Source organism: Chelmon rostratus, chromosome 9 (assembly GCF_017976325.1).
Source record: "Chelmon rostratus isolate fCheRos1 chromosome 9, fCheRos1.pri, whole genome shotgun sequence".
Taxonomy (NCBI): Eukaryota; Metazoa; Chordata; class Actinopteri; order Chaetodontiformes; family Chaetodontidae; genus Chelmon; species Chelmon rostratus.
In genome coordinates, this window is record NC_055666.1 from 13,315,607 (window position 1) to 13,327,147 (window position 11,541).

The following is an 11,541-nucleotide window of genomic DNA, read 5'->3' on the forward strand; positions in this document are numbered from 1 at the left end:
CACAGCCTACAACCATTATACAATCTAAATGGCAATTTGCAGCTACAGTGCTGCCTCTCAGAGGGAGTCCAGAGTTTGGCATTGTGCGTCACACTTTTCTTTCACTGGGAAGCCATTAAGATTCAGGCAGTTAAATCAGAAAATACGCCTCCTCCACACATTCCCTTATGTTAAGTTAAGGTCATCCTGCCATACAGTAGTTTCATGAAAACCAGAACAAATCACTAAACATCTACAGGATGGAGGAGTGATGTCTCTCAAACAATTATATGCTTCTCTTGTAAAACAAAAATGAAACCTCAGAAATAATCTCCATCACATTGTTTAGAGTACAATATATGAGTATTATTCTGCAACTATAGCCATTGAATGAATGCAGATGAAAGTGTATGCACACTATCCTTTCTGCACTGCCAAACGCTCTCTAATTAGCTCGTGCGTGAAATGTATGGTCATACCTTTTTGTGCGCCATGATGCCAGTGGTTATGGTGCACCATTTGTTATATTTCCTGAACTGCTTTTGTGCTGCAACTTTTGCTAGGTGGGAGAACTTGTGATAAAGTCCTCTGAAAGCGACCATCTTCAGGCATACAAACGAGAGAGACGCCACTATCTAGCAAAGCGAAAAGTTACCGATCAGAGTTAATTTACAGCTGATCTTTACCGATTTGATGAGTTCTGACATGCGCACAAACTGCGGACACAGGTGAAGCCCGGCGCTGTAATTAACGGTGCACCTTTATATCGTTCCTATTTATCCCTTAAAATATAGCCAGTTAGCTGATATGTGTGAACCAGTTTACAAAGTGGTTTTGATCAGAACAACATATTCCGCATAATTAAGGCTCTTTGTACATAATGGCAATGTAATTTTGAGCTTTTAAGAGTTCAGAACGCTAGCATGATGACATTCTGGTCCAGAAAGTATAGCCTTGTATGTAGAATGTTAGCGTGCTAACGTATAGCATCACTTGTTGAACGTTAGCATGATAACATTTAACATGTGTAGATTGTTAGCATGCTAACGTTTAGCTTCATAGGCAAAACGTTAGCATCACTTGTAGAATGTTAGCATACTAACCTTTATCATATGTAGAACAGGAGCAAACGCATGCTATTTCTATTGATGCTGCCTGTACACAGAATTTCCCCAGCTCGGGATTAATAAAGTTTATCTTATTTGAATTCGAAGAGCAGTTTGGTTATTTCTGTGTGTTCGCATGATCACCTTGTGTCTGTGTGTGTTTTGTTCTTCTTTGGTGCTCACAGTTCAAACACATGCAGGTTTGGTTAAATACAACTCTAAACCGCCTTTTGGTTGTTGAGAGTGTGATAGTGTTTGTGTTTTGCAATCTGCCCAATGTGCACCCCACCTCATTACCCGTGCATACTGGGATAGGCTCCAGTTCCCTATACGACCCTGAATGGGATAAATGTTGAGATAAAAGATGATCAGCAGCACTCTCTACTGGATGTTTGGAAGAACCTTAGAAGATGGCTTCAGTGAAAGATAATAATGTATTTCCAAGCTACAGTTGTTCAGATTCAGTCAATTTTGCCATAATCCCAAACATTCTTAGCAAAGTGTCACATTATATTGTGTGTGCAATGGCAGTGGATAATTTGCATAAGTAAACCTTTGCTCATAACAGACTATATCAAATAAGGGAAATGAGATCAGCGGACTTCAGTCTCTTTGTCACTGTCATTTTAATCCTGTGTCTGTCTCTGTTCTTTTTTCCATCTGTGTGTAGACCAAAAAATCCCATCATTTTAGCCTAAATGTTACTCAACAACGTAAAAATGAGCTGCAACAGCCTTACTCCCGCCTACAGACCATACAAACTGTGTTATTGTTTGTGCTATGAAGTTCCAGGAATGATATTATTTGCATTGGTATCAGTGTTTATAATCATTCTGCTGTGCCTTTGCTGATGCAAACACCCGTAGGTTAGGCAAAGAAGAGCTGATCATCATTCAGCTCTGTGCGTGAAGGAATGACACCAGCACAGGTAAAAAGGAAAACATGTGAGCATTATAATGTTATTTTTTAGCCTTTTAATTACATTTAATAACTTTTGTACAAAATGTTATGTGTTGGTGCTAAGAGATTTTATGACATTTCCATTAAATATGTTTAAATGTTGGTAGCTTTTATTCTTAAAGATTCTGACATATATTGATGATTACTTTTATTCAACTGTTAAACATTTTAAAGCATAAGTATTTTAATAATTTTAAATAATATCTTTTCCAGCAGAGAATAGTTATGAGAGAGATATCTCGATATGTTTTGCTCGGTCACTTCCTCATAGGTAAGGAGCCACTTTGAATTTTACACTTATTGTGTACGCCTGTTTGGCTCCACATGTTATTTAAGTTTTTTTTTTATTCTTTATTGTTAGCTGTCAGCTCTGTCTGTGTTCCCACTGTGTGTCTGAGATGTAACGTCACCGGACAAACACCAGCAGGTAAAAAAAGAAAAGTAAAAATCAACCGAAACCTCTCTTTTTATAGACTACATGTAGAAATGTTATGAAGCAGTTAATGTACCTGAACATTGTTGCCCATTAAATAATTGCGAGGTGAGATGCAAAGGAAATGTGCTCTTAATGCTGTTCCCTCCATCTCTGTTTTCCCTGTAGATTCTTGTCCACTCTGTCCAAACAGTACAGCGCAGTGCATCAGTGGTTAGTGCCATCTTTCATTTCATTTGTTTACTTGTAGATAAATCCCATGAATTTTACATACTGTATGGTACATGACCAACAGTAATTGGCTGTGTGGTGTGGACATATTATTATATTATATTTTTATCTTAAAATGAACCTTATGAATACCTGGGTTGTCACACATGCACTGTTGTATATTAAATGCTGACTATAGTCATTCCTTCCCATATTTACTATTCTCTCTAGTACCTCCAGATATCCCATCAAACTGCTACAAAGGTAACCTGTAACGTCCATATCTGTGTCAGAGCTCTGAAACTCAAAAAGTGTAAACTGTCTACCTAAAACTATCACTGTTGCTTCCCTGTGTGTATTTACTCTGCCCGTCAGACTTCCAGGTTTCTATCAACACTACTGGATCCAATGTAAAGGAAGGTGATGACATCATTCTAACATGTGTCCATAACCTTCCAAATCTGACATTTTTGACGTTTTGGTGGATGAAGGGGCAGGAAACCCTGCAAGGCCAAAATGAAAGCGAGCTGGTTCTCAACAAAGTGCTTTCACATAAGGCAGGGCCGTACACCTGCTCTGTGAATTGCTCATGTGGCATTTACAAGTCTTTGCCACACGATGTCAGTGTAAGCAGTAAGTAGACATGACCCTGTGCATTTCACACAGATTACCTTTGCCTTTGGAATATAGATTGTGCAAGTCATTAACCAGAGCCTTGAAAATAATGCATTTTGCAACTGAATGAAATTGAAAGCAGATATATTGAATGGCTTTGCAGATGTGACTAATGAAACGCACGGCTCTGACCCATGATGGCATGTGTCTTCACTGTCTGTCTGTTTCTACTGTTGTGACTGTGTCCTCATCCAGACCAAAGTATGGTACTCCTGGTGATCTGTGGTGTTTCTGCTTTGGTCCTGGTTGTGATTATGGGCCTGGCTATGAAGTTCAAGCTGAAAAGAGACAACGGTAAGAGCTTGGTTTAGGTTATCTGTGGTATGAAAGAACAAATGGGCCTAATAGAGTAGAGAAAGAACAAGGATTAAGTAAAGGATATAATACTTCCCAAATACATCTTCTTGAATGCAAATGATGATAGATATACTGTAACTACTCCATGGTGTTACAAATAGTATATTTCAAATACTCAGCATTGTGGGAAATATGCTTATTTGGCTTTCTTACAAAGAGTTACATGAGAGGCTGGATAACACTCTCAAATCTATCTCTTAAATGTAATTCTACAGCCGGCAGCCAGTTATCTTATCTTAGCACAATGAAACAGAGGGTTTCCATTCTCTTTGCTAAGCTAAGCTAACTGCTGCTGACTCCAGCAACACATTACCATATAAGAATGGCGTTGATCTTCTCAGCTAGCTCTCTATAAGAAACCAAATAACCATTCCTCAAAATGTCAAAGTGCTCCCTTCATTTTTGCATACTGCTAAGCTTAGAGTGACAGATTTCACTCCTCTCTGTGGACATCAGGTGTGACCCCTCCCCTCCCCTCTCTGTCTCTCTCTGCAGCTAAACACAGAGAGAGGATGAAGCAGAGGGAACAGGCTGAGCAGCGTGGCGGCCCAGCTCCATTCACACCAAGAGAGTCCTAAATACAAAACACCATCACATTCAAAAATAATGAATATTGTTTCGTAATTTGCTGTTGTATTATTTGATATAGAAATAAAACCTCTGTAATCTCTGCCTTTGAGGCTAAGTGTGTGTGATCGGGTGAGGTTACAAGCTTATGTATAGCTGTTTCCAGACCAGGGCCAATGCATTCTTTAGTGCAGCATTCATGTTAACCACTCCCACTGACCAGAAAGCCTGTTCAGTTGAGGAAAAGAGCCTAGAAATGTTTTAATCCAGACACAGGACAGGCGTGCTCAAACTAATCCCACTGAATGCTCCACTCACAGGAAGGCACATGACAGACGACCCACGCAGAGCAGCTTTATAGCGGCTGGCATGTAATGGATATAAGGGATGTTAATGCTGTCCGCTCCTCTCCAACAGAGGGATGGATGTGGGATTTGAGAGTTGATTTATGAACACAGAAATGATAAGTTCCCTGCTTCAATAACATGATATAATCCCTTCAAGTTTGTGTGTTAAACTCTGAGCATACTGCCCGGCCACACACTGCTCAGAGTGTCTGTTTTTCTGCAATAACAGCCTTTTCCCCCCCTCGGTCATATGGCAAAAGATATGAACTTTTTTCTATTTTTGTGTGTGACTGTGTCAGGAAGGACTGTGTTTCCTCCTGTAGCAGGTGGCTAAGGGATAATCCAGGTAAAGCCACTGCAAAGTGGAGATGGAGGGATGGACAGAGGAAGGGGGAGGGCGGATGGGGTGGCCTTTGCATGGATGACTAGGGCTAATTCTGGCCTCCTAATCCCAGTCCCATCCACCCTCCCCCTCTTCCTGCTTGCTAACTCCACAGCGACAGCGAGGAGCAATTGACGCCCAGGTAGACATTACTATCACATACACACGTAGCACTTAACCCACCCAGGTTTGCCGAGGAGGAACACGGGAGAAGACGAGAGGCTGCTGCTGCTGCCGCCGTTTCTGGACAGCTGACCTGAGCGACCTGGAGAGCTAACACACCTGTGTGAGCTTCACTGGAGAATGTAGCTGCAGCCCTCCAGCCAAGCCACAGGAAACACGCCACCATGGGAGAAGCTCAAAAGGTAAGTGACCTGATCTGGAGGAACAAGACTTATAAAACCAAACGTGAACCTTCTGTATTTGGTACAAAGAACCACTACAGGTGGTTTTGACTCCAGAAGTGTGTATCAGTATGTGTTTTACAGTATTTCTGTTTTGATGCAGCTCTCTGCTGTGATGGTTGGGTATTCCAAATTGCTCAGCTTGTCAAACAGTGTTGACATGATGATTATAGCTCATCTAAATGGAACCTCCACCAGCCTTTGATGTAGAGTTAATCACACACACACTGCAGTACTTATCACTGCGAATCAAACATTAAAAGCTGGAGTTTTGTCAGCAGTGTGGCAGTCTGCAGGTTGTGCAACCTTGCTTCAGGCTAATCACATTAAACAGCGCGCCATTATATGAATGGAGCTCTAATCAACAACGGTGCTTTTCTAAATGAAGCAACAGATTAATTCTTACAGAATGGGGGTGGGATGTCTGTGGTAGCTCCAGAGATGGAGGGCAGGAGATTGGCGGGTGGGTGGAGCAAGAGGAGCGGCCGTGTGTGCTCAGCAGTGCTGTATGCGAGGGGAGCTTTGACCTCAAATCAGAAAGAGGTCAGTGGGATCAGCTTTCAGGTGTAAAGCATCTCTAAACTGTTTGTTTTTAGCCTCTGGATATTATCTCAGTATACCAAAGAAACACTGCACCCCCGATCAAAGGAAAGATCTTTTCTCACAGTCATGTTCTGGTTTTATAAGATGGTTTTAAGATTGAAACATCCAATGAATGACCCGACATGATACAGGTGGACTTCCACAGAAAAGTATATTCTACAAATAACTGAGGATGTTGTGAATGCCCCTGTCCTTCCACACCCCACCACCCATCCCACCCTCCACGCAGGGCTTACTCTCTGTCATTGAGAAACTGAAGGGATCCACAGAGCAGGAGGTCAGGATAGTGCTTCTGGGGTTGGACAACGCCGGCAAGACCACCCTGCTGAAGAGCCTCGCCTCTGAGGATGTGAACACCATCACGCCAACACAGGTGATATGTTAAAACTCACACACACACACACAGCATGACCTTAATGGCAGTTACTGAACAGCGTCATCAGGAAAGAAAGTCTGACTGACCAGCTTGACCAGATGATGTTTGTGTGTCCTTCACTTTAATTCATCTGGGCAGCTTTATAACACCATTATGTGATGTTTATCGTTAAGGGTGTTTTCTATTAACAGGCTGCATCTGCCATCAATATTGCATCAATATTTTCGAAGCCAACAAGTTGCCACTCTTTAAAGACCCGTGCAATGAGTCTGCTGCCACTTAATCCTTTTGCAAAAACTGGTGTCACTTTTCACAACGATGGATTCCTCTTGTTTAAATGAGGCTTTTCAAAAGCTATTTAGTATTGTCATGGCACTGTAACCCAGCATCATAAGAGGCAGGGGGATTGCATCTAATCTTGTGAGACCAGCTGGACCAGTGCACGTTCTCGCTCAGAGTAATGGGATTCACATGACCTTTGCTTTTCCGACACGCTGCGAAATTAAACGAGGGGTCTTATAGTACACATGCTGAGTTGGTGAAATAGTGATTTTAGGATCATCCCGTTACGCTGTATGTGAAACATCCTTTCAGCAGGAGATCTCCTGATTTGGATGCTCTCAACACATTTTCTTAGAAGATCCTAATGTTATTTTATCACCCTCCTTCAGTGCGATTATCTAACCTCTAATATGATTATCTCATACCGGTGCATCACTCTCACAAGACATAGAGGCATAGAGCGGATGTACTGCCGGGTCCAGGACGAGTGTGGCGGCTCATCAGACACCGGGCAGAGAGGATGCGGTCCAGAGCGCCATAGCAATAATCACCACAAAGCTAAATCAGACTTGACACATAAACACATACACTGCACTTGATCCTTCCAGTCTTATCCTCAGATTTGCTCCTCGACTGACCCTCAGGATAAAGTCGTTATACAACCTCGCCGACTGAAACCAAAAGGAGCTGCGTTATGAAAAACGTCTGTGGATTAGCACAGTGACCATTTCCTTATAAACACCAACAGCACACGTTGGACTCCTGCTGATAGCTAACAAGGTTACAATACAGAGAAGCCAAACAGTGATTAATTTAACACATGCCTGTGCCGTAGTGCACTGCCGCTTAATGAATTGCTTCATAACCATTTGCGAGGCTTTCCAGGTGCTGGAGCTGTGCTCATTTGGAGGATGTGCAGAAATCCAGCTATGTGTTTCATTTCAGGGCTTCAACATAAAGAGCGTTGCCTCCCATGGCATGAAACTCAACGTCTGGGACATTGGAGGCCAGAGGAAGATCAGGCCCTTCTGGAAAAAGTACCTGGAAAACACAGACCTGTTGGTGAGAACTTAAATCAAAACTTAATTAGAAATCAATTCAATTGAAATCATGCCATTTGCTTTATTCTCGAGTTGGAAGTGGCTGCTAGCGGCCCTTGCTGAAAATACACCACAAAAAGCATGCAGCGCAATAAAAAGCAGTGACATTTAAGGATAATAAAATAAATGAGTTGTCATACACTTACAGCAAAAAGTGATAATACACAATGCTTGTACTCAGGACAGGACAGCACATACATACATTAAGCACTGTAATTGTATCTCGATGAAGGAACACTTTTTAAAAGGTTGACAGCTGTATCATCTACCTTCAATTACTGCTGACTTTCTGGCTGCTGTACAGTCCAGGAGCAGCTGAGGACTACAAGAGACTCACTGACATCTTCAGGTTTTCTACATGCAGACAGCAAAACGAAGAGGCCCAAAACAAAGCTTTTTATCTATGGATTTTCTGAGTTTGTTTTTCAGCAAATGTCATTCTTTCACATTTGTGCTTTCAGATTTATGTTATTGACAGCGCAGACAAGAAGCGGTTTGAGGAGACGGGACTGGTGAGCTTGATGCACAGTTGTTATTTCTGCATGCAAATTTACTCTGATGAGAAGCACAGAAAAACCACCTGAGGTTCAGCAGAAATTAGCATATATGAAAGTCATTGCTCGGTGTGATTTTAACGAATGGTATGTGTGCAGGAGCTGTCCGAGCTGATCGACGAGGAGAATCTAAAGGGCGTTCCAGTGCTCATCTTTGCCAATAAGCAGGATCTGGCCACAGCATCGCCGGCCAGTGAGATCGCCGAGGGACTCAACCTGCATACGTACCGGGACCGTGAGTGGCAGATTCAGGCCTGCTCAGCTGTGTCTGGGGAGGGCGTTCAGGTCAGACTAAGTCCCAGCTTTGATTTATTGATTTCTCCTCAGATGTAACCTAGTTAACCACATAGAAGTGCTCTCTGCCTGCCTGCTGTACAATATTGTACTGAAAATCCGTTTTAATGGAGACAACCTCTTGCTTCATTTGGTGGTTTTGACTATTTCCTGTCGTCAAGCCGTCTGGACTGGTCTGTGAAACACATTTAGACAGCTTTCTTTGCTTTTCCCCAACAGGATGGCATGAACTGGATTTGCAACAACATCGTGAATAAGAAAAAGTGAGCCAGCGTCCCAAACAACACTGACCCGAGTCAAAGAGAGAACCAGCATCACGGAAGCAATTCAAAACATATTTCACTTCATTTAACATCAGCGCACCTCGCCCATGGCAGGTCCCGCCCCCCCTGCAGATCTGAATGATCTGAACAATTCTGTTTTTACTGATTCTGTAATTTTTATGAACATTTTGCAAATGTAGCTAATTTAAAGAAAGATGAGTGAATTTGGCATTAATTAGTCATTGTTCTATTCCAAAAAATGTATGTTTATTGTTGTCCCAAGGGTCCTTGTCTGGTGAATTTGTGTGCTTTCTGAGGAAACCAAACTGACTGTGTAGCCATGTAGAGCTGTTGGGGTTTGTCAGTTACATAGACACCAGTTCAGTGTGAGTGTAAAGTATGTGTTTTGAGATTTTTGACAATAAAATGATTAGTCATATCTGCTATTTTGCTTTCTTGTTTTCCAATCTTGCACCATCAATTTAATAAAAAAAAATCCCTCCATGCACGCGCTCACGGTAACATATTGATGATCAGATGATAGCTTTAAAAGCGGTCAGTGACAGACAGAAAACATGTGACTGTGCCTGTAAATGCCAACGCCGCCATGAGTGACAGGAGGAACAATAACAAGCTGATCCACTCCTGCTCGGATGTCAACTTGCTGCATTTCCACAACACGATGACAAACACTTACATTGAGCGGCGAGAGAGAGACTAATTGACAAGCAAGAGTGAGCGAGGAGAGAGTTTACAATTATACGCCCGCATGGCAGAACAAGATATCAAATCTTCAAGGCACAGCAGAACAAACAGTGCAGGAAATTACACACAGAGAGGCTGACTAATTTGCAGCAGGGAGACTTTTTCTCAAAGTGTTTGTTTTGTATGTTAATTCTGGGAGTATTACATAGCATGCGGTCTCTCTCTCTCTGTTTGAGGATGCGTCTTCACAGAAGCAGCTGCTGACATGACACATCGAATGTCCAGCTGTGAACACTTTGTGCCCCAGCAGACATACAACTTTGAGGTTAAGTCCTTTTTCACCTTCTGTTCTGAAATCTACCGAAAAGACTGTTCAGATCAGTGACTTCCTCATTCTTTACCCACTTTTTGTTCATCTCTACAGGGACGACAGGCTTATGAAGGCCCCCACAGCCCCGTGCTCTTTCTTCACATACTTGTCCTTTAGACTAACCTTGCTAAAAGTCCTCTATTCAGCCATTTTGGCTCTACTCAGCTGCAGTTGGATCTAATGGATCTTTTGTGTCTATTGTCTGGAGCTGTAATTAACCATCTGAAAGCACTCTAAAATCACATCAGCTGGCAGGCTTTGTTCGGTGTCCTCCTCTACATGAAATTATGTAAATGAATATTTTTTCTCTTCCTTCTTCTGTCTGCCATTTATGAGTGCTTTTGGAGGAAAACAACGGCTCCCTGGTTTACTTGCTGTAAGTGTTAACCAAGTGAATGAATACTGAGTCATCTCCATGGCAACTAAAATTAGCTGCAAGTCCCGAAACATTTTTGTAGGCATGAAGTCCTGTAGGAGTCCACAGCAGGGGGTGTGGGACCAATTACAACTTGTCCTACAGGATCATAATGGCTTCATGAAAGAGACCAGCAGGAGCTGAGTTTGCTTTTTGCAGTGTGTTGTTCAGCTCTTTTACCAACAGGTGGCAGTATTAGAGAGCCTGATTCATCCCAGGGCTGATGAGGAAGGCTTTGCTCTTTACAAATAAGTAAACACGTTGACACACTCTAATTTCATTAATTGCCCTTTCAGAGCTTGGGATTCATTTGGCAGATACTTGTATTCCTGTATAGTTGTATAGGAGTAGCAGTAAATTGTAGATTAATGATTTTTTTATAAGCTACAGGTGATGTAGGTGTACGTACTGTAGCAACAGTGCTGCACATACTGTATTTCAAACTAATTTCATTGTTATTCATAAATATCACCTCACATCTACGTTTGGTAAACACTTCCTTAATCTTAAGGTGTCACTTCACATATGATGTCACTTCAACTGCTAGTGGCCCCTCAGTAGGGGTTGCCATAGCAACTCCCCTGTTATTCCACCAGCCACCTCTCTTCTTCAGTCCAGCCCTCCCTCTCTTGCCCTCCATTTCTTTCATTTTCCCAAGCTGTGCTCATCAAAAGAAAGGCTGGGTCCTGCTCCGAGAGACTGGACGACAACCACACCCCAGGTAAGAACTGACGACCCCGCTTCTGTGTTCGGTCGCCTGTGAGGAAGGATATTCGCCTGCTGCTGCTGAATATATGGAAGTGATGTTGCTGACGTGAATCATTTCTGTAACGTGGCCTGTTCTTGTGCAAAAATTTGTTGTGTTGAGAAAATCCTATGAAGTTTTGACCCTGTGTTCCTGTCTGTTCTTTCCAGCAGGTTGATTTCTCATCACGCATAATTACCTTGAACTTCACTTGAATTGAAATTACTGCTGCCTCTTATTAATGTGACTTATTAATGGCAAATCAAACTAAAAGATGTTTTCCTCTTTAAAGCTACTACAAAGTAATCCCAAGCCACTGAGGGCACGCATCCTTCCAGCATGCCAGAAATCGCCCTCCTGGCCTCCATGAAGCCACCCACAGTGACTCCTCCACCCGGGTTCAATACTACCCAG

At 42.4% G+C, this 11,541-nt stretch overlaps 2 protein-coding genes across 4 annotated transcripts; both read left to right on the forward strand.

Annotated features, from left to right (window-relative positions):
• The first annotated feature begins 1,927 nt into the window (after nucleotides 1–1,927).
• LOC121611921 lies at nucleotides 1,928–4,353 on the forward strand. Of its 3 annotated transcripts, none has more exons than XM_041944650.1 (8): nucleotides 1,928–2,013; nucleotides 2,259–2,316; nucleotides 2,407–2,472; nucleotides 2,647–2,691; nucleotides 2,920–2,952; nucleotides 3,064–3,321; nucleotides 3,559–3,657; nucleotides 4,216–4,353. In XM_041944650.1, the coding sequence occupies exons 1-8, from the start codon at nucleotides 1,999–2,001 to the stop codon at nucleotides 4,296–4,298; spliced, it is 657 nt and encodes a 218-aa protein (XP_041800584.1). In that variant the 5' UTR covers nucleotides 1,928–1,998; the 3' UTR covers nucleotides 4,299–4,353. The 3 variants fall into 3 exon arrangements, with proteins under 3 accessions (XP_041800584.1, XP_041800586.1, XP_041800585.1); XM_041944652.1 differs by having other exon boundaries at nucleotides 1,937–2,029; XM_041944651.1 differs by having other exon boundaries at nucleotides 1,955–2,013; nucleotides 2,262–2,316.
• Nucleotides 4,354–5,093: 740 nt separating this feature from the next.
• On the forward strand, nucleotides 5,094–9,307 carry arl3l1 (ADP ribosylation factor like GTPase 3, like 1). Its single transcript, XM_041944209.1, has 6 exons — nucleotides 5,094–5,381; nucleotides 6,253–6,396; nucleotides 7,627–7,743; nucleotides 8,243–8,293; nucleotides 8,435–8,620; nucleotides 8,849–9,307. Exons 1-6 carry the CDS (start codon nucleotides 5,364–5,366, stop codon nucleotides 8,894–8,896), a joined length of 564 nt encoding a protein of 187 aa, XP_041800143.1. The 5' UTR covers nucleotides 5,094–5,363; the 3' UTR covers nucleotides 8,897–9,307.
• Nucleotides 9,308–11,541: the final 2,234 nt, after the last annotated feature.

Excerpts from the sequence above, each read along its gene's own strand:
- LOC121611921 (XM_041944650.1), top strand. Across the intron at positions 2,317-2,406 it reads GCTCGGTCACTTCCTCATAG|CTGTCAGCTCTGTCTGTGTT; the intron begins GTAAGGAGCCAC and ends CTTTATTGTTAG. Across the intron at positions 2,473-2,646 it reads CACCGGACAAACACCAGCAG|ATTCTTGTCCACTCTGTCCA; the intron begins GTAAAAAAAGAA and ends TTTTCCCTGTAG.
- arl3l1 (XM_041944209.1), top strand. Across the intron at positions 6,397-7,626 it reads ACACCATCACGCCAACACAG|GGCTTCAACATAAAGAGCGT; the intron begins GTGATATGTTAA and ends GTTTCATTTCAG. Across the intron at positions 7,744-8,242 it reads TGGAAAACACAGACCTGTTG|ATTTATGTTATTGACAGCGC; the intron begins GTGAGAACTTAA and ends TTGTGCTTTCAG.